Genomic DNA, 22,941 nt, shown 5'->3' with positions numbered 1-22,941 from the left:
TAATCTGAAGAAATTAGGCTGGTCAAGTAGTTGAAGTTTCAGTGGATGAGCATTTTGGGAATAGCGATCATAACTCAGTTTCAAAGTCATTATGAAAAGATGTAAGGATGGTTCAGAAGTATCTGAAGTGGGAGAAGGCCAACTTCAATACCATTAAAACAGAATCTGGCAAACAGACCAGGAGCAGCTACTTGCAGTAAAGTTAATGTTTGGGAATGGGAGCCTTTCAAAACATTGTACAGTATGAACTCAGGGTCAGCATGTTCTCTTAAGGATGTCTAAGGATATCAAGAGTTCTTAAAGGAAGAGGAGGAAGCATGTGTGAGTTGCATCACGTTTAAAACAGAGTGCGGAGTGTGTGGGAAGATGCTTAAAAAGAAAATTAGTAGGCCAAAGATAGTCATAGAGATGTACAGCACGGAAACAGACCCTTCGGTCTAACCCGTCCATGCAAACCACATATCCCAACCCAATCTAGTCCCACCTGCCAGCACCCGGCCCATATCCCTCCAAACCCTTCCTATTCATAAATCCATCCAAATGCCTCTTAAATGTTGCAATTGTACCAGCCTCCACCACTTCCTCTGGCAGCTCATTCCATACACGCACCAGCCTCTATGTGAAAAAGTTGCCCCTAAGGTCTCTTTTATATCTTTCCCCTCTCACCCTAAACCTATGCCTTCTAGTTCTGGACTCCCCACCCCAGAGAAAAGACTTTGTCTATTTACCCTATCCATGCCCCTTATAATTTTGTAAACCTCTAAGGTCATCCCTCAGCCTCCGACGCTCCAGGGAAAACAGCCCCAGCCCATTCAGCCTCCCCCTATAGCTCAAATACTCCAACCCTGGCAACATCCTTGAAAATCTTTTCTGAACCCTTTCAAGTTTCACAACATCTTTCAGATATGAAGGAGACCAGAATTGCATGCAATATTCCAACAGTGGCCTAACCAATGTCCTGTACAGCCGCAACATGACCTCCCAACTCCTGTACTCAATACTGACTAATAAAGGAAAGCATACCAAACGCCACCTTCACTATCCTATCTACCTGGGATTCCACTTTCAAGGAGCTAGGAACCTGCACGCCAAGGTCTTTGTTCAGCAACACTCCCTAGGACCTTAGCATTAAACGTATAAGTCCTGCTAAGATTTGCTTTCCCAAACTGCAGCACCTTGCATTTATTTGAATTAAACTCCATCTGCCTCTTCTTAGCTCACTGGCCCATCTGGTCCAGATCCTGTTGTAATCTCAGGTAACCCTCTTTGCTGTCCACTACACCTCCAACTTTGGTGTCATCTGCAAACTTACTAACTGTACCTTTTATGCTCGCATCCAAATCATTTACGTAAATGACAAAAAGTAGAGGACCCAGTGCCAATCCTTGTGACACTCCACTGGTCACAGGCCTTCAGTCTGAAAAATAACCCTCCACCACCACCCTCTGTCTTCTACCTTTGAGCCAGTTCTGTATCCAAATGACTAGTTCTTCCTATAATCCAGGAGATCTAACCTTGCTAATCAGTCTCGAATGGGGAAACTTGTCGAACACTTTACTGAAGTCCATATAGATCACATCTACCGCTCTGCCCTTATCAATCCTCTTTGTTACTTCCTCAAAAAACTCAATCAAGTTTGTGAGACATGATTTCCCACGCACAAAACCATGTTGACGATCCCTAAATCAGTCCTTGCCTTTCCAAATACATGTACATCCTGTCCCTCAGGATTCCCTCCAACAACTTGCCCACCACTGATGTCAAGCTCACTGGTCTGTAGTTCCTGGCTTGTCTTTACTACCCTTCTTAAACATTGGCACTATGTTTGCCAACCTCCAGTCTTCCAGCACCTCACCCGTGACTATCGATGATACAAATATCTCAGCAAGAGGCCCAGCAATCACTTCTCTAGCTTCCCACAGAGTTCTCGGGTATACCTGATCAGGTCCTGGGGTTTTATCCACCTTTACCCATTTCAAGACATCCAGCACTTCCTCCTCCGTAATATGGACATTTTGCAAGATGTCACCAGCTATTTCCCTACAGACTATATCTTCCATATCCTTTTCCACAGTAAATATGATGCAAAATACTCACTTAGTATCTCCCCCATTTTCTGTGGCTCCACACAAAGGCCTCCTTGTTGATCTTTTGAGGGGCCCTATTCTCTCCCTAGTTACCCTTTTGTCCTTCATGTATTTGTAAAAACCCTTTGGATTCTCCTTAATTCTATTTGCCAAAGAAATCTCATGTCCCCTTTTTGCCCTCTTTAGTATACTCCTGCTGCCTTTATATTCTTCTAAGGATTCACTTGATCTATCCTGTCTATACCTTACATATGCTTCCTTCTTTTTCTTAACCAAACCCTCAATTTTTTAGTCATCCAGCATTCCCTATACCTACCAGCCTTTCCTTTCACCCTAACAGGAATATAATTTCTCTGGATTCTCACTATCTCATTTCTGAAGGCTTCCCATTTTCCAGCCGTCCCTTTACCTGCGAACATCTGCCCCCAATCAGCTTTCTAAAGTTTTTGCCTAACACCATCAAAATTGGCCTTTCTCCAATTTAGAACTTCAACTTTTAGATCTGGTCTATCCTTTTCCATCAGCCTTGAAATATCTTTGAGCTTTCCTTGATCCCATCCATCAAAGTCTTTTTTTTAAAAAGTATGTTAAGAGTAAAAGGATTACCAAGATACCAGTAGAACCTATTAGAAACCAAAATGGCATTCTGTAAATGGAGCCAGTGGATGTGGGTGAAGTCTTAAATAAATACTTCACAGAAGAGAAAGACATCGAAGGTGGGATTTCAGTTCGGATGATAGGGTTCCAAAGGAGACTAAGATTACTAAGGAGGTGGCATTGGGTGTTTTAGGGGGCATAAAGGTGTATAAAGTCCTAGGGTGTGATGAGATGTATTCCAGTCAAGGAGGAGATTTCTGGGTCCCTGGCAAAGTGCTAGATTACTGGAGGATAGCTAATGTGATTCCTTTGTTCAAGATGGACAGCAGGAATAAGTCAGGTAATTACGCCAGATAGTCTGATGTAATTGTTAGGGGAATTAATGAAAAACAATTTCGGAAGGACAGGGTTAATCAACACTTGGAAAGGCAGGTATTGATTCGGGATAGTCAGCACAAATTTTAGAGAGGGGAATCCTGTCTGACTAACTTAACTTTTTTGAAAAGGTGACTAAATATATCGATGAGGGTAGTGCAGTTGGTATGGTTTACATGGAACTCAGTAAAGCCTTTGACAAGATCCCACATAAAAGGCTGACCCAAAAAGTAAGAGCCCTTAAGATCCAAGGCAAGTTAGCAAAGTGGATCCAAACTTCCCTTTCAGATAGGAGGCAAAGAGTGATGATGGAGGAGTGTTTATTTTGCAACTGGAAGCCTGTGACTAATGATATACACCACAGGATTCAGACCCTTGCTATTTCTTATGTACATTAAGGAATTGGATGTGAATGTAGACTTTGACTAGTAAGTTCGCAGATGACATGAAAATTGGTGTTAATGTTCTTGACAGTGAACAGGATGGTCTCAGGTTACTGTCTGATATTGATCAGCTGCTAAATTGTGCAGCACTATGGCAGATGGAACTTAAACCTGATAAGTGTGAGGCGATGCATTTTTGGAAGTCTAATTAAGAAAGTGTAGTGATTGTAACAAGGTCAGCCAGATGGACCTCAGAGTGATTGGACATGTTAATCTGGTCCAATCAGGGAGCCCTGGCTGACAGATAAAAACATGAGTGCCAGACTTCACGTTCATTCTGAGAGCTGGCTTTGACGGAGCTGGATCAACGTCAAGGACTCTCCATATATGAAGAAAGGATGACTTGGTGACAGGACACCAGCTTCTGGGGAGTTATTTCAAGAAGAATACACAATATATGGTGATTCCCTAGTGAGTATTAAGAAACAAAGAGACCTATGAAACAAGTCCATAGATCCCTGAAGGTGTCAGTACAGGTAGATCAGGTAGTGAAGTAAGCATATAGGATTGCTTGTTTTTATTAGGTGGGGCATTGAATACAGGAGTAAAGAAGTCTTGTTACAGATACTTAAAATATCGGTTCGGTCACAGATGGAATACTGTGGGCAAGTCTGGTCTTCACATTGTTGGAAGGATGTGACTGCTCTGGTGAGGCTGTAGAGGAGATTTACCAGGATGTTGTCTAGGATGAAAAGTCTTAGTTATGGGAAGAGACTGGAGGGGATGGTTTTGTTTTCTTTGGAGCAGAGGCGGCCAAGGGGGAGCACCTGGTTGAGGTATGCAAAGTTATGAGGGGCACAGATGGGGTAGACATTGACAATCTCCTCCCCATGGAAGGTGTATCTAAAACTCGGAGGCATAAGTTTAAGTTTAGAAGTAAGAAAGAAGAGATCTGAGAATTTTTTTTTCATCCAGAGGGTCAGTCAATATGGAACGTGCTGTCTGAGTGTGTGTGTGGTAGAGGCAAGAACTCTTATAATTTTACAGAAGTATCCCGCCTCAGGCGACTGACTGTGTGGAGTTTGCACATTCTCCCCGTGTCTGCGTGGGTTTCCTCCGGGTGCTCCGGTTTCCTCCCACAGTCCAAAAATGTGCAGGTTAGGTGAATTGGCCATGCTTAATTGCCCATAGCGTTAGGTGAAGGGATAAATGTAGGGGAATGGGTCTGGGTGGGTTGCGCTTCCGCAGGCCGGTGTGGACTTGTTGGGCCGAAGGGCCTGTTTCTACACTAAGTAATCTCATCTAATCTGGATGAGCACTTAAAATGTCAGGGCATAGGAGGCTATACACCAAATGCAGGTAAATGGGATTAGTGTTTGTTGATCAGCATAAACATGATGGGCCAAATGGCTTGTTGCCCTGCTGTGTGGCTCTAATCTTTTTGATATTAATTTCCTCACTCCTGACATCAAGCTGACTAGTCTTATAATTCCCAGCATTCTTTTTGCCTCACTTCTGAAAAATATAGAGATTGCATTAGCTACTCTCCATTCTGCAGGGTCTGGTCCTGCAATCTATGGAATCTTGGAAGGTGACCACTAATGCATCCACTATTCCTAGGGCCATTAAATTTCAGAGGAAGCAGGCCTAGCCTGTAAGCCTTATTTCATAAGGCAATTATCACATTCCAGGTATTAGTCTATTAAGCCTTCTCTGAACTACTTCCAATACATTAACATCCTTCCATAAGAAAGAGAGCAACATTTCATAAGTATTCCTGGTGCGGGCTTACCAATGCCCTGTATAACTACAGCATAACCTGCCAACTCTCAATGAACTTCTTCAACCAGTTCATCCAAACAATACTGCAAAGATAAAGTGCCACCCACTAGTCTTTTTAAATTATAAAATATACAAGAATACTCACTTCATTAACAAATTCTTCAACAAGGTTTGTAGCTCAGGTTGAGGTTTAGTGTGTAGGCTTGCTCGCTGAGCTGTAGGTTTGATATCCAGACATTTCATTACCTGGCTAGGTAACATCATCAGTGGCGACCTCCAAGTGAAGCGAAGCTGTTGTCTCCTGCTTTCTATTTATATGTTTATACATACAAATAGAAAGCAGGAGACAACAGCTTCGCTTCACTTGGGAGGTCGCCACTGATGATGTTACCTAGCCAGGTAATGAAACGTACGGATATCAAACCTACGGCTCAGCGAGCAAACCTATACCCTAAAATTCTTCAACAGCCATGCTCCATTCAACCTTTGCTTCAGCACAGTAATTGAGTTCCTTGTGATTCATAGCACTGCGCTCCAGACACAAATATAGGTTAACATGGCTAGGTAATACAGTTAGAATTCACACGACCAGACATATCCAATTTTGCATGCAATATCAATTCACAGTCCCTTTTTACCTTGGAATCAAATTTTACAGTATAGAAGGAAGCTATTCAATCATGCCTGTTCCATCTCCCGATAGACCTACCCAGCCAATCCCATTCGCGAGCTCTATCTCCTCAAAATTCATCACTTACAAATGGTCTAGAACACAGAATATCAAAGTACAGCACAGAACAGGCCTTTCGGCCCATGATGTTGTGCTGAGGATTAACCCTAATCTAAAACAAAATAACCTTACTACGCACCCCTCAATTCACTGCTGTCCATGTGCATGTCCAGCAGTCGCTTAAATGTTCTTAATAACTTTGCTTCCACCACTACTACTGGCAACACATTCCATGCATTCACATAAAGAATCTTCCTCTGAAGTCCCCTCTATACTCTTCTCCTAATATCTTAAAACCCCTCATGCCAGTCAATCCTGCCCTGGGAAAAAAAGTCTCTGGCTATCAACTCTATCCATGCCTCTTATTACCTTGTATACTTCGATCAGGTCACCTCTCTTCCTCCTCTTTTCCAGAATGAAAAGTCCCAGCTTAGTCAACCTCTCTTGTAAGACAAGTCTTCCAGTCCAGGCAGCATCCTGGTAAACCTTTGTGCATGCTTTTGAATTCACAAGTTTGGATAACTGAACTGTTGTATGAAATGCCCAAGTAGTAACTGGAGTTTTGAGACATGTCAAAAAGGAGCTACTTTGTGGCCCTCTAATATCATTTTCAACTATACATTCAACTCTCTTTTGAAATCTCCTATGGAACCCATCTCCACCAGTCTCCCAGGCAGCACATTCCAAATCCTAACAACCCTCAGTAAAGTTTCTCATCTCACTCAAGAGAAATTCAAGTTTCTCTTGCTGACAGTCTTGAAATTGTGACCCTAGTTCCTGACATACCAATTAGCAGAAAAAGAACATTTTTTTACCGTCAAAATTGTTCATAATTTTGAACATCTCAATTAGTCACCCTTTAATCTTCCCTGTCCAAGGAGAATGAGCCCAATTTCTTTCAACTTTCCATGTATTTAAAATCCCTCAAGCCTCATACCATTCCAGTAAATCTCCTTTGAAGTACCTCCTGGGCTTTTTAATCTTTCCATAAACGGGATGCCCAGAACTGAACACAATACTCCAAATGCAGTCTGACCAATGACTTTTAGAAGGTGGCATCATTTCCTTGTTTGTACACACAATACCTCTATCATTAAACCCAAGAATCCTACAAGCCTTCTTAACAACTGTCTCAATTTGCCTAGCCACTTTAGGGAATTATGCACTCCAACCCTAAAGTCCCTCTGTTTCTGTTCTCCCCTCAAAGTAAATCTTCGCGCCTTTTTCTCTCTTTCTCCCACAAAAAGCATTAACCCACATTTCTCTGCATTGCAATGTATTTTCCAGGCGTCTCCCATTTGGCCAACCTGTCAATATCCCTCTGAAGTTGCTCAGCATCATCCTCGCAATTCAGTATTCTCTTGTAGCTTTGAATCATCTACAAATTTAGATTCTGCCCTCAACACCTATCACTTAATCATTTATATAATCAGTAAAAGCAAGGGTCCCAACAGCCTATGGAGGTGCCTAGGGAATGCCACTTGCAACCTGTCTGTAATCTGAGAAATGCCCATCTACAGAAACACTCAAGCCATGCTGACTGTCTAGTATTTTTTCATTTTTCTCTCAGTGTGTATTTATCATGCTGGACAGATAGTGTTGAGAAAGCAGAGAGGCTGCAGAAGAATCTGAACAGGTTAGGAGAGTGAGCAAGAAAGTGGCAGATGGAATACAATGTGGGAAAGTGAGGTTATGCACTTTCGAAGGAAGACTGGACTATTTTCTAAATGGGAAAAGGCTTTAGAAATCTGAAGCACAAAGGGAATTGGGAGCTCTAGTTCAAGATTTTCCCATGATTAAATGCAGGTTTAAACTGGCAGTTAGGAAGGCAAATGCAATGTTAAGCATTTGTTTCAAGAAGTCTAGAACACAAGAGCAGGGACGTACTGCTGAGGCTGTATAAGGCTCTAGTTCATATCACACTTGGAATATTGAAAGCAGTTTTGGGCCACATACCTAAGTAAGGATGCACTAGCCTTGGAAGAGGATCACAGGAGGTTTACAAGAGTGATCCCAAGGATGAAGGGCTTGTCACATGAGGAGGAGTTGAGGACTCTGGCTCTGTTCGGGATGGATTTTAGATGGATGATTTGGGAGGGAAGGAGAAGAGATTTGGCCTGTATAGAATGGACATGGAGAAGACGCTTCCACTAAGTAGAAGAAAGACTAGTTCCAAAGAGCGCAGCCTCAGAGTGAAGGAACAACTATTCAGAACTGAGATAATGAGGGATTTCTACAGCTAGACAGCAGTGAAACACTGGAACACATTGCCATGGAAGTCTGTGGAGGCCAAGTTTTTGAGGGTTTTTAAGACAGATTCTTGATTAGAAGAATTGTTGGGAACTCCTAGGGTGTGTAAACAGGCCCTTCGGCCCAACAAGTCCACACCGACCCTCCCAGACCCATTCCCCAAACCTGTTGCTCTACATTTACCCCGGACTAATGCATCTCCCATGAACACTATTGGCAATTTAGCATGGCCACTTCACCTAACCTGCACACCTCTGGATTGTGGGAGGAAACCAGAGCGCCCAGAGGAAAGCCACAAGACACAGGGAAAGTGTGCAAACTCAACACAGACAGTTGCCCAAAGCTAGAATCAAACCCGGGTCCCTGGTGCTGTGAGCCACTGTGCCACCCTAGGCGGATCAAGGGTTATAGGGAGGTCAAAGAATGGGATAGAGAAACTTATCAGTCAGGATCGAATGGTGGAACAAGCTCGATGGGCCAAATGACCTAATTTTGTTCCTATATCTTACAGTCAATACACACAAGAGATATCTGAGAAGTATAACATTTATTGTGCCTTCAATAAATTGCAACATTTTAGCTTTCACAATGAATAACAGTCCACTGAGCAATACAGTGTTTGTAAGAATTAGAAACATTCACATGCTCGTGGATGCAATTTAACAATAGCTTTTGGAAGGTATTCAGCATTCTTCAAGCTGACATGAGAAATGTAATGCCTATTTTGAGAACATTGCCCATCTCTGGTTGTCAAGGTGATGGTACTAGTAGGCATCCAGTTTGAACACAGTGATGGTGCACCCACAATTGTGATGATTAAGAAACTCCAGGATTTTAACCCAAAATGATAGTAGAACAGCAGCATGGGTCCTTTGGTTGGAGAGACATGGTATAATTTAAAATAGATGGTAGAGAACTTGTTTTCCCTTTTCTACAAATAATTTTTCTGTTTGTATACAAGTTATGCTGACTTTCAACGTTGGTTCTTTGCCAAAGCTTTTCTTTTTCCAATATAAATAACAATCAGCTAATCCTTTCTGCGCTCTCAAATAAAAAAATTGATTAGTCACTTGCAATCCAAAGTAGTCTTTTTTTTAATCAGTCTATCAAAACACTTAATCAATCCACTCAACATTTTCTGCTCCAATTAGTTTATATCTTCAGTATCTATTAGATTAGCACACTGTGGACAGTAAATAGTTTAAAACTTTGTAAACAGAGTCCTGTGACCTCTATTCAGAAGAAAAGTCTGTTCTGAAGAAGGATCACAGACTTGAAACTCTTTTCTCTGCATGGATGCTGCCAGAACTACTGAAATTTTTTCTAGCAATTTCTGTTGTTTGTTTCAGATCTCCAGATCCACAGTTCTTTGCTTTATTCCAACTTAAAACATTTGATGGAGAACTGCTCTGTAATGAAGCTACTTTGAATGAGCTTCAACTTGAAGAAAAAAGTTTGACATTTTCCAGTTTTACTGGCAAATTCCAAGCCTAACATGCAACTTGTTAAGAAAACATTATTTTAAACTCAACTTATCAGGATAAGTAAATTTTTACCTGTTTCCATTGCATTTTCTGTTGCCTCCAATCCATCCATACTGTCTTCATCCTCAATAACCGTCTTCCCCCTGCTCCGAGGCCTGTGATTAAAAGATGTAGCAAGATTATTTACTTATTACCATAAGATGGAATGGATCAAACTTGGGAACAAGTAGGTACTTCTCCATCTGTACATGCTTTTCTAGAAGGCTATCGTTCAGAAGAAACGGACTTGGAGGAAATTCCTGTGTGAAGGAATACAATTCTCCAAGCACCTAATGGCGAGAGAGAGTACAGAAAAGAAACCAGAGAAAGGAACGTCAACAATCTCAAGGTCTAGGACCAACTCCAACTCCAGAAAAAAACCTGTGGTTGGAGATGTAGCTCTAAGATCAGATACGCAAGGATCCGCAGAACAATGAGATGGAATATCCTAGGTGGGCAATCATACTTGTTAGCGAGTGATGTTCAATGATCAACTGAAATTATTGACATTTAGCTCACTACCTCTAATTTTAAACCACATTAATCAGTCATAGAATGTTGGAGCATCTGACCGGAAAGATACTGGACTTCTGAAAATGTGATTGAGTTGACATTTTTATTTCAATAGCATTCAGGAGAGCAGTTTTTTTTCAAGTAAAGCTCAATATCCAGGCTTGACATGAAAAGTGACAAGTAACATTCATGCCACACAAATGCCAAGAATGACTATCTAACCACCACCTTGACATTCAATGGAGTTACCATCACTGAATTTTCCAGATCAATATCCTGGGGGCTTACCATTGATCAAAAACTCAACTGGGCTTACCACATAAACACAGTGGCTGCAAGAGCAGCTCAGAGGCTAGGAGTACTGCAGCGAGTAATTCCCATCCCGACTCCCCAAAGCCTGTCCACCAACTACAAGGTACAAGTCAGGAGTGTGTTGTAATACTCAATTGCCTGAATGAGTGCAGCTCCAACAATACTCAAGTAGCTTAACATCAAGGACTATGCAGCCCACTTGATTGGCACCATACTAACAAAGATTCACTCTTTCCATTATCAACACTTAGTAGCAGCATTGTGTATCATCTACAAAATGTACTGTAGATATTCACTATCTTCCAAACTCGCTACCCACTTCCATCTCGAAAGAGAAGGGCAACAAATGCATGAGAACACCACCACCTGAAAGTTCCCCTCTAATCTGTTTACCAACCTGAAGTGGAAATATATCGACATTCTTTCAGTGTCATTGGGTCAAAATCTTGGAATTCCCTCCTTAATAGCATTGTGGGTCTATCTACTGTACGCAGACTGCAGCAGTTCAAGGTGGCAGCTCATCATCACTTTCTCAGGGGCAGCTAGGGACAAGCAATAAATGCTGATCCAGCCAGCAATGCCAATATCCAACAAGTGAATCAAAAAAATAAGTGACGAATAAGCAAAATTCATTATGGAAAAATATATTGGCTCACTTAATAGTTTCAACTTTTACATATTCAACATAATCATTATGTTTTATAAAATTGCATGTGCATCTACAGTGGAAATTAAAATGTATTTTACCAGCTTCACAACATTATAGAGGAAAGAAATTCTAATTCACTCAAGTCTGTCTCTATCCTTAATTTCATCCTAGAATAGCACAAAACATTCTGTGGTTGGAACCATGTGACCATATTCCCCTTTGACTGGCCATTAAGAAAGCCCCCAAAATTGTTCTCCCTTTTCCTGTATTGTGATGTGGCTAATGCTAGTGTCTCAACCACAGTGTCAACAGTTGAAGCAATAATTTTGATATTTGGTGATACCAAGTGCAGAGACATTGTTCAGTTGAGTTCTACAGAGGAAAAATATCTAACCAAAGCATTCACCTCACAGAACTATAGCAATCTTGAAACTTAATATAATTGGGTCACAACTCTATTGGATTGTTAGCAAATATACACAGTACAAACCTGCATATTACCTCATCATGGTCTTCACTCCAAAGGCCTTACTCAAATGTCAGATAATTCCTACTTAGTGCTGAATGATATACTAATACAAATCTACACTACTGAGCTGCTGTGCAGTAATACCCAAGCAGAGTTCTATATTAATGGCTACTATTATCTCAATACTTTTATTCTTTGCTATTCTACTCACCTTCTATTCAATGGAAGCAATTTCCTTGAAGTAAACTATCTCACGAGCTACTGTACTTGGCTGGAACTGATTATCGTATAACTAACCAGGGAAACTTTTCTGTGCCAAGTGAACTGGCATTACGGTAGGCTGCTTTGTTGTGATGATGAACATCACTGTTGCTTTGGTAATTTAAACATATTTAATGAAGACTTGGCACATTCAGTTACATGAGCAATTAAGATGCTCTTTCAATAGCTAGACTTCCAGATGAAAAATATAAATTTTTTTTCACATTGTTTGATTTGGAAAATATGGCTCAAATAGAAACATGTTTTAAACAAATATCAAGACAATGGTTTCAGCACATATTAGGTTCTGCAGGCCATCTGTCGCAACCTACATATGTAAGGGATTCAAACACCTGCAACAGAAAACAATACTTGTGCAACGCTGGCTCAAATTCTCAGCTCAAATGGGTGCACTGACAACCAATCAACCTTAAAGGTTATGTCAAAACGACATATGTACCAACTGCCTTTTATTTTTCCCAGCTGCTGTCAACCGAACAAATGATATCCCTTCTGATTTTGTGGGAATTTTCTGATTGTTCCTTCAAGTTCTGGTGGACTTTACAATACACAGATAAAACATCTGTGTATTACCTAATGATCATCATGGCTTTTGACCACAAGATTCATCTATTCTCTATTCTTGAGATCACAGCAAACTTACAGCCTTTTCCTTACAAGTAGATTTTTAAATCAAATCCTTCTTAATTTTCTTGGAACTCAACCTTCCTTGTTATGTCATCCAAATTCACACAAATTAAAATCTGAGGTTTTCAAACGTCACAAGTTCAACCAGGTTGAAGTTGACCCCATGGCCATCTATGAATCCCTGCTTTATTAAAAGTTTGTGACATCTACAGGCAGCCCCAAAAGCTAAACTCTAATTGAGGATGCAGATCTTTCACAGATTTTCAAAAATTGCCTTCATCAAATGCAAATTTTCCCTTCTTTGGTAAAACGACGATAACTTTTGAACAAAGATTTGGCTGCTCATATAAAGTTACTTCGGTTCTCTTAAGAATCATCACACTGAAAAACTTCAGTTTTCTTAGATTATGCTTGCTCTGCTGAGTATTTCCAGTATTTTTGGTTTTCAATTTATAATATTCCCTAATCCTTGGCCTTCAATTTAGGAGTGATTTTCTAGATTTACCTGTGGCTGATAATCTGTACCACTATAATATCAAGTTTCATAGTAGAATCTACACTTTTAACTTCTCTGGGAGGATACAATAACTGGTGACAACCAACAAACAAAATACTGCACTGAAAGGAGGGGGGCAATATGATAATTGTAATGCAAGGTGTGAGATTTGTGTTATCGGCTTTTTTGGATTTTTGAAATAGCATGTGGGTTTTCTGAGTATCTGAAGGCATTTAACTTGTATGTATTTCTGTAGCCGTGATGATTTCTTTTAAAAATGTACCATTAGAGAGATTTTGTGAAGAGTAACGGGGATTTGTTTACATTAAGAGACTAAACCAATGAAGTAAACAAACAGTGGAATGCTTCAGGCTTCCACTTAAAATATTCCAGAATTTTGTGGGCCTTAGGGGCAAGTCATAATATGGGAAAAAACTTTTAAGTTTCAGTTTGCACAAGTCTTGGCTGAATCTGGTGTGGAGAAAGTGAGGAATGCAGATGCTGGAAATCAGAGTCGAGAGTGTGGTGCTAGAAAAGCACAGCAGGTCAGGCAGCACCCGAGGAGCAGGAGAATCAACGTTTCAGGCAAAAGCACTTCCTGATGAACGGCTTACGTCCAAAACGTCAATTCTCCTGCTCCTCGGGTACTGCCTGACCTGCTGTGCTTTTCCAGCACTACACTCTTGAACCTGGTGTAAAACTATTGTCCCTGAGAAAGGGAGATAGTTTAGAACTGTTACATCAGTGGAAGGAATTTAGTTCAAAATATCCGACAAGTACTGCTTGGTTAAAACACTGATGGAATCACTTGAAGCTGAGAAAACCTAAGCTCAGTTGCACGAAGGGTCTGGGAAAAGGTAATCAAATACACATAGTATTTGAAATAAGGGTTAAGGCTGGTGATTTTATAACCATTAAAGACACGTGGTTAGAAAGAGATCAAAACGGAGAACCGAATATTCTTGCGTATGCAACTTTTCATACGGACAGGAAGAAAGGGGTGCTGGGATAGCTTTATTTGTACAAGATGGAATAAGTATGACAGCAAACAATTATACTGGATGGGAAGATGTAGAATTCGTGTGTGTAGGAAGAACTAACAAGGGGAAAAGACAAGTGGGAATAGCCTAGACTCTCTCTGTTCTTAGGGCAGATAATAAATCAATGGATAATGAATGCATGTAACATAAAAGGCAGTTCATCAAAACATCAGTGACTTTAATTTGTGTAGATTGGGAATTTCAAATGGGCAGATGCAGCCAAAAGGAACAACACTTGCATATCCGGGTATTTTCCTAGAACAATATATTGCAGATCCAACCAGGGATCAGGCTATTTTGAATTTTGCGATGTGTAATGAGACAAATTCAATAGATCGTGACAGAGTAATGGGGAGGTGATGGTCTAGTGGTATTATTTAGATTAGATTCCCTACAGTATGGAAACAGGCCCTACGGCCCAACTAGTCCACTGTATGCAGTTCTGGTTGCTCTGCTATAGGAAGATTATTAAATTGGAGAGAGTTCAGAAAAGACTTACTAATATGTTGCCAGCATTGAAGAGTTTGAGTTACAAAAATAGACTGGGAGACTTTTAAATGAAGCAGGGGTGGCCTTTATATAGAGGCTTATTAAAATCATGAGGGGTATAGATAAGATCAATAGCAAGGGTCTTTTCCCTAGGTTGGAGGAGTTCAAAGCTAGGGAGCATTTTTTTTTTAAAAACAGGTGAGGATAAAGATTTCAAAAGGACTCGAGGAGAAACTTTTTTTAAAAAAGAAAAAGTGTGGTTTGCGTGTGGAATGAATGGCCAGAGGAAACGGTGGATGCAGGTACGGTTACAACATTTAAAGGCATCGTGAATAGGAAAGGTTGAGAGGGATATGGGCCAAATGCAAGCAAGACTAATTTAGTTTGGGAACATGGTTGGCATGGACTAGTTTGTCTGAAGGGTCTGTTTCCATGCTGTATGATTCTATGATTCAAAAAACCCATCTGGTTCACTCATCTCCTTTAGGGAAGGAAAGTGCTGCCCTTATCTGATCTATCCTACATGTGGCCCACAGTAATGTGGTTGACTCGTAACTGCCTCGGAGCAATTAGGGATGGGCAATAAATGCAGGCCTAGTCAGTTAATAAGAAAAAAAAGATTATTTGCCGGCTTGACAGGGTAGATCCTGAGAGATTGTCTCTTTGTGGGACCATCCAGGACCAAAGATTATAATCACAAATTAAGGGGTCACACTCAGAGTTGATGAGGATAGTGAATCTGTGGATTTATTGCAGAGGGCTGTCGAGGCTGGGTTAAGTATATACAATGTTCAGGTAGACAGATTTTTAATCTGTAAGGGAATCAAGGGTTATGGGAAAAGAGGAGCTGAGGATTATCAGATCAGCCATGATCTCATTAAATGGCAGAACTGACACGCTGGGCTGAATAGCTTACTTCTGCTCCAAGGTCTTATGGTTTTATAGTGCTAAAGAACTGTAGACACCTATACAGAGATCTTTAGTAGTAAGTTTGACCTGCGGATCACCATGCCTCAGGCAAAGGGCAAAGTTGAAAGGTGGGGTGCCCCACCTCATTGTGACCTCAGTGGTACAAGAATGAATTGTGCTCTTGATGTCACTCTGCATCCTAAACCAGCCTTCCAGCTGACTAAGCTAAGCTGATCCAATTGTATCTTTTACTATGAATAGTTTGGTAGGATGCTGCCCAGGCTGAGCAGCCAAACTTGCTGTATCAGCAACAGAACTAGCAAGGACTACGAGGTACAGAACTTTAGAGTCAAGCTTACATTTCACTGGAAGCACATCAGAGAAAAAGACGCATCAAAACTATTGTAACCATCTCAACCAAAAGTGCTACTATTTCACACACAATTTTACAGGACCAATAAACAGAGTGCACATTAGTTTTTGAGCACTTTATACATCAATTTAGTTCATTCTCCCTTTTTCAAACATAATACATTTCTTCGAAACGCTTTTATTCTTGACACTTAGCTTTAGACTAGACAGACTAAAATGAAAACTTCTCTGGTGACTGGAATATAATAGAAGTGTAGGTCTATATAGTAAACACTTTCTCATCACTTCTTCCCCAACCCCTGGCCATTCATTCCACACGCAAACCACACTTTTTCTTTTTTAAAAAAAAGTTTCTCCTCGAGTCCTTTTTAAATCTTTATCCTCACCTGTTTTAAAAAAAATGCTCCCTAGCTTTGAACTCCTCCAACCTAGGGAAAAGACCCTTGCTATTGATCTTATCTATACCCCTCATGATTTTAATAAGCCTCTATATAAAGGCCACCCCTGCTTCATTTAAAAGTCTCCCAGTCTATGGCAAAAAAGCAGCTTCTTTCATTACTGAAGTCTGCTAACTGTTCCCTTTTTATCTTAGCACCCAAACTGTCTGTCTCATCTAAGTTAACAATTTAGAATCTGACTGAATTCGAGAAGCAGCAGCACTCCAATCAGTCATTGGGAGACATAAGACCTTCGATTGGGGGAATTTCAACAGACTGAACTTGAATAAACTGGAATACTAATCAGTATGTTCTTGGATATGAAGATAGACATTGGCAATTCAGTTGCTAAATTAATAATCATTGGACTCAATACAAACCAGTGAACTTTTTTTAAAGTTAATTTTCACCAGCTATGCCAAGTACAGCTACCAAGACTCCATAAAAGTCCATAGTTAAAGTCCCAATTATTTCCAGACAGAAGTAAATGGTAGAACAAATTTTGAATATGCAACTAGTGTGTTTGTCTATGTTCTCTCGTAAGGTAGTAATAATAACTGCAAGATTTAAAATTGTCACAGATTCATAAATCCAAACAGTGTGTCATATTACAATAATCCTCTCAAAAACACACAAGTTTACTTCAGACCTATCCTATTCATTTAAAATCCAGTAACTTCTATTTAAATACTAACTTATGAAAAATATAATTGATACTGAACAAGGCTCAGGTGAGACTCATCCTAAAATTACTGTCTCTTACAGTAAATGCAAGAACATACTTAAACTTTGTGCTGAAACATCCACTGTTCATTTTGTTGAGATCATTGCGGTTTCTCTTTATTTTTGGTTTGGAACTGAGAGATGAAGTTGAATATCAAACTTCGAACAACTTTTTTTATATAGTAAAAGAACAAGCTGATGTTTGCATATGGGAACTGGCCTGGAAAGATAATTGCACAGATTAACTATCATTCTAAGAACAGTGCAGACATTTCAACACCAGGATGCGTTGTGCTCAATTCACAGAGGATGTGACAAAAGCAAAACAATACACTGAGCTAGTTTTGGAGGTTAGAAGGCTGTGTGCTCAGAAGCTGCTGGACTAGAAAAACTGTCTTTGAATTTTACTCTCTTTAGTTTTATCAGTTAAAGTAGTATTGAAAGCTTCAAGAAAAGAATACTAGGTTAAAAAAAAGTGAATATTCCTTGGAACTTGCTGGAATCTGTTTGCATTGTCCAGTGACTCTGGAAGTCAAGCAAATACAATCCTATGTGCCTGGAATACAACACATTGTTCAAGGAATTTCATGAAGACTTGGTACTCATCATTAAAATTAGATTAGATTAGATTCCCTACAATGTGGAAACAGGCTCTTCTGTCCAATCAGTCCACACCGACCCTCCGAACAGCAACCCATCCAAACCCATTTCCCTCTGACTAATGCATCTAACACTATGGGCAATTTAGCATGGCTAATTCACCTGACCTGCACATCTTTGGACTGTGGGAGGAAACCGGAACACCCAGTGGAAACCCACACAGACACTAACAGAATGTGCAAACTCCACACAGTCATCCAAGGCTGGAATCGCACCTGGGACCCTGGTGCTGTGAGGCAGCAGTGCTAGCCACTGAGCCACCATGCCACCCAATGGTTATCAAAGAAGTAAATTACAATTCTTATTTGGTTTCTAATTTATCCCTTAACTGTGGTCTGTCTGTCCGAGAGAGTGTTTTTAAAAGATAGATATTAATTAGATTACTTTATTGTTTAGCTTTAATCTCCTGAAGTTAACTATTTTAACACAGTGTTAATTTCAGTTGTAAATTTGGTGTCTAATATCTTTTATTCTTAAAATTTGGTTAGGAACAATTGGGCTGTCAAACGTTTTAATTTCACTGTTGTGAATTCAGCCTAATTGGTGAGCCTAATTTGGGCTGAATGATTAGATTAGATTACTTACAGGCCCGTCGGCCCAACAACTCCACACCGCCCCACCGAAGCGCAACCCACCCATACCCCTACATGTACCCCTTACCTAACACTACAGGCAATTTAGCATGGCCAATTCACCTGACCTGCACATCTTTGGACTGTGGGAGGAAACCCATGCAGACACGGGGAGAACATGCAAACTCCACACAGTCAGTCGCCTGAGGGGGGGAACTGAACCCGGGTCTCTGGCGCTGTGAGGCAGCAGTGCTAACCACTGTGCCACCGCGCCGCCCATGACTATCCCTGTGTCATAACAACTTTAATTATACAATACAGTACTTTTCTATTGATGACATTGTGCAAACAATTACAAAATACACAATTGCAGCAGCATTACAATGACCAAACAGAAATAAAGGGTTCAAAACAAAGTAAATTCTGATGCTAATCAAGTAGCTATCACGATTTAATTAATATTACCAGCTAACGATTTCAAAGGATTCCACATCACATGAAATAAAAAACTAATGTTCATAGACTGGAGAAGGTTAGAGCAATTAAGAGTTATTTAACCACAATAAACCAAATTGCACGAACTTTACAATTAGTTACTTTTTTCTCCCGAATAAGCACAACCTTTAAGTACTTTGAAAAGCAAAACATTCAAGTTGAATAAACAAAACAGTAGGATAGCGTTTAGGACAGCACAGCTACAGAAGGTGTCAAACAGTATCTAAGCATTACATCACATTCATTGATCGTGATACAAGAAATTCATCCGATAGAAGTGCAAGTTATCACCTCAGCATTTCCATTTCAAATTTGTTATTATTCTTATCGTGATCAACAAAGTTCCTGCTGATTCGTTCACTGACTGGACCAGCATTTATTGGCCATCCCTCGTTGCCCTGCTGCAGCCCATTTTGTGTAGGTAAAACCACAATTCTGTTAGAGAATTCCAAGATTTTGACTCAGCAACACTGATGAAAGAGTGATAGATTTTCTAAGGCAGATGGAAGACATGCAAATGTACAAAAAAAAATGTAACAATGCACTGAATGGCTACTCAAATCACAATGAAGCTAATCTTATAACTGAAGCAATCTTGATTCCAATCTTTATGATTAAGATTAATGCTACAGAAAGGATAAAGTGACCACTTATCCACATCTGAGACATGCAAAACAAAGTTTGAACTAATCAGGACTACTTATCTGGAGACTATAGGCTAGGATTATCACTTAAAAGGGAACATATCAGTACCTCAAAAAAGTTTTAAACATCTGTGCAGCTGAAGCAAATTTCACTGGATCCAATTTGACAGGAACTAATCATTTTCTTCACTCTATGTCTGTTCCACGGTTCTTTACTATCATATTTACACCTGATGGTGAACAGATGTACTCATCCTATTGTTTTAGCCATAATGGCAAAATTTTACAAGACTGGAAACAAAGACTTTATGGTGGGACAGCTGACGAGCAGTGGAGGACTTGCAAAGCAATTTTCTAAAGTGCTCAGCAAAAGTATATTCCAGTGAAAAGGAAGGACTGTAAGAAAAGGGTTAATCTGCCATGTGTGTCTAAGGAAATAAGGGAGGCGATCAAACTGAAACAGAGGGTATACAAAGTGGCCAAGATCAGGGGGAAACTAGAAGTTTGGGAAAGCTTTAAAGGTCAACAGAAAGCCACAAAAACAGCTATGAAGAAAAATAAGATAGAACATGAGAAAAAATTGGCACAAAATATAAAGACAGAGCAAAAGATTTATAAATTTCCGAATCGAAAATGAGTGGCTAAAGTAAACTCTGGTCCTTTAGAGGATGAGAAGGGGCATTTAATCATGGGATATGATGAATTGGCCAAGGCATTGAACAGGTATTGCGTTGTTATTAGTGGAGGACACTAATAACATTCCAGTAATTGACAAAGAGACAACAGTAAATGAGAACTTGGAAATAATCATTACCACAGAAGAGGTAATGACGGGCAAGATAATGGAGCTAAGGATAGACAAGTCTCCTGGCCCTGAAGAAATGCATCCCAGAAAACTTAAAGACTTGGCGGGAGAAATAGCAAATACATTTGTAGTAATTTTCCAAAATCTGCTGGACTCGGACAGTTCCAGCAGATTGGAAAACAGCAAATTTGATACCACTGTTTAAAAAAGGGCAGTTGACAAAAGATGGGAAATTATAGACCAGTTAGCTTAACTTCTGTAATGGGGAAGATGCTAGAGTCTTATTATCGAGGAAGAAATACCACTGCATCTAGACAAAAATTGTCCTTTTGGGCAGAAACAGCACGGGTTAGTGGAGAACAGGTCATGTTTAACTAATCTTTTGGAATTCTAAGATGACATTATGAACACAATGGACAATGGGGACCCAGTAGACATGATGTATCTAGATTTCCAAAAGGCTTTTGATAAGGAGCCGCACAAGAGGCTGTTGTAAAAGATAAAAATACATAGTGTTAAGGGTAAAGCATTAGCATGGATAGAGGACTGGTTGACCAACAGGAAGCAAAGAGTGGGGATAAATAAGTGCCAGTCTGGTTGGCAATCAGTAAATGTGGTGTGCCTCAGGGATCAGTGTTGGGACTGCAATTATTCATAGTTTACCTAGATGATTTGGAGTTGGGGGCCATATGTAGTATGTCGGAGTTTGCAGATAACACTAAGATGAGTGGCAAAGTGTGCAGAGGACAGTGAAACTTCACAGAGGAACATAGATACTTTAAGTGAGCGGGCAAAGGTCTGGCAGATGGAATATAATGTTAATAAATGTGAAGTCATCCATTTTGGTTTGAATAACAGTAAAAAAAAACTATTACTTAAATGCTAAAAAGTTGCAGCAAGCTGCTGTGCACAAGGGATCTGGGTGTCCTTGTGCATGAATCATGGAAGGGTAGGCTGCAGGTACAACGGGTAATTAGGAAGGCAAATGGAATTTTGTCCTTCATTGCTAAAGGGATTGTGTTTAAAAAGGAGGGAGGTTATGTTGCAGCCGTATAGGATGCCGATGAGGCCACACCTGGACTACTGCCTGCAGTTTTAGTCTCCTTACTTGAGAAAGGATGTACTGGCACTAGAGACGGTTCACTTGGTTGATTCTAGAATTGACAGGGTTGGCTTATAAGGAGAGACTGAGTAGACTGGGATTATATTCATTGGAATTTCGAAGAATGAGGGGGAATCTTATAGAAACATTTAAAATTATGCAGGGAATAGATAAGATAGATGCAGAGAAGATGTTTTTGTTGGCAAGTGAAATTAGGACAAGAGGACATCGCCTCAGAATTAGGGGGAGCAGATTTAGGACTGAATTGAGAACGAAATTCTTCACCAATATGGTTGTGATTCTATGGAATTCCCTGTCCAGTGAAGTAGTTAATGTTAATTCAGTAAATGTTTTTCATAGATTCAGAGATTACAGCACGGAAACAGACTCTTTGGTCCAACTCGTCCATGCCAACCAGATATCGCGACCCAAACATCTAGTCCCACCTGCCAGCACCTGGCCCATATCCCTCCAAGCCCTTCCTATTCATATACTCATCCAGATACCTTTTAAATGTTGCAATTGTACCAGCCTCCACCACATCCTCTGGCAGCTCATTCCATACACGTACCACCTTCTACGTGAAAAAGTTGACCCTTTGGTCTCTTTTTTTATCTTTCCCTCCTCACCCTAAATTTAAGCCCTCTAGTTCTGTGCTCCCCCACCCAGGGAAAATACTTTGTCTATTTACCCTATCCATGTTCCTCATAATTTTGTAAACCTCTAGAAGGTCACCCCTCAGCCTCAGACGCTCCAGGGAAAACAGCCCTAGCCTGTTCAGCTTCTCCCTATAGCTCAAATCCTCCAACCCTGGCAACATCCTTGTAAATTTTTTCTGAACCCTTTCAAGTTTCACAACATCTTTCTGAAAGAAAAGAGACCTGAATTGCACACAATATTTCAACAGTGGCCAAACCAATGTCCTGTACAGCTGCAACATGACCTCCCAACTCCTGTACTCAATATTCTGACATTTCTTTTTGAACAATAAAGGAATTAATGGTTACAGAAAGAGGGCAGGTAAGTGGAATGAGGCCATGGAAAGATCAGCCATGATCTTATTGAATGGATGAGCAGGCTTGAAGGGCCAGATGGCCTACTCCTGCTCCTAATTCTTGTGTTCTTATATATAAAGAATTCGGTAGTTATTTAAAACAAAAAAGAAATACAGTAATGCAAAAGAACATGCTTAGATGGGGTGCAAAAATGTTGAAAACATATTGCTGAAAGTGTTAATGACAGAGTAAGGAAAAAAATAAATTAATCAGGCAGAGCAAAATAACTTCTTCATTGTTCTCCATGTAGATTACCAAAGCTATAGAAACAGTAATAACCTCAGACATTATTTACCATGTCTATAAACTCACTAATGCCATTAGGAGTTTTAAGAAGCATGGGACGTAGAAGTCTTCCCTATAATCAATTTTATAAGCACAGCAAGAGCTTCCAACAAGGTAGCATTAACCAAAACCAACTACACTGGCAAGCTATAGCATCCTTCAATGACTAGTGAGTACTTTTTTCTCTAAAAATACCAAGTGCGATTGTAAAACATTAAACTGTAGAAGACAGAGCAATTATGCAAAAAATCAATATAAGCATATATACACACCGACAC

At 40.1% G+C, this 22,941-nt stretch overlaps 1 protein-coding gene across 1 annotated transcript in view; it reads right to left on the bottom strand.

Annotated features, from left to right (window-relative positions):
- The window catches only part of kmt2ca (lysine (K)-specific methyltransferase 2Ca), a 502,252-nt gene that overhangs the window by 332,797 nt on the left and 146,514 nt on the right, over positions 1–22,941 (bottom strand). Inside the window, exon 3 of the mRNA XM_043691052.1 lies at positions 9,761–9,843. Within this exon, the coding sequence (XP_043546987.1) occupies positions 9,761–9,843 (83 nt within the window). The remainder of the gene's footprint in view (positions 1–9,760; positions 9,844–22,941) is intronic.

This window comes from Chiloscyllium plagiosum, chromosome 5 (genome assembly GCF_004010195.1).
Source record: "Chiloscyllium plagiosum isolate BGI_BamShark_2017 chromosome 5, ASM401019v2, whole genome shotgun sequence".
Taxonomy (NCBI): Eukaryota; Metazoa; Chordata; class Chondrichthyes; order Orectolobiformes; family Hemiscylliidae; genus Chiloscyllium; species Chiloscyllium plagiosum.
Note: the sequence above shows the minus strand (reverse complement) of the source record. Positions and strands in the feature narration are given on the sequence as shown.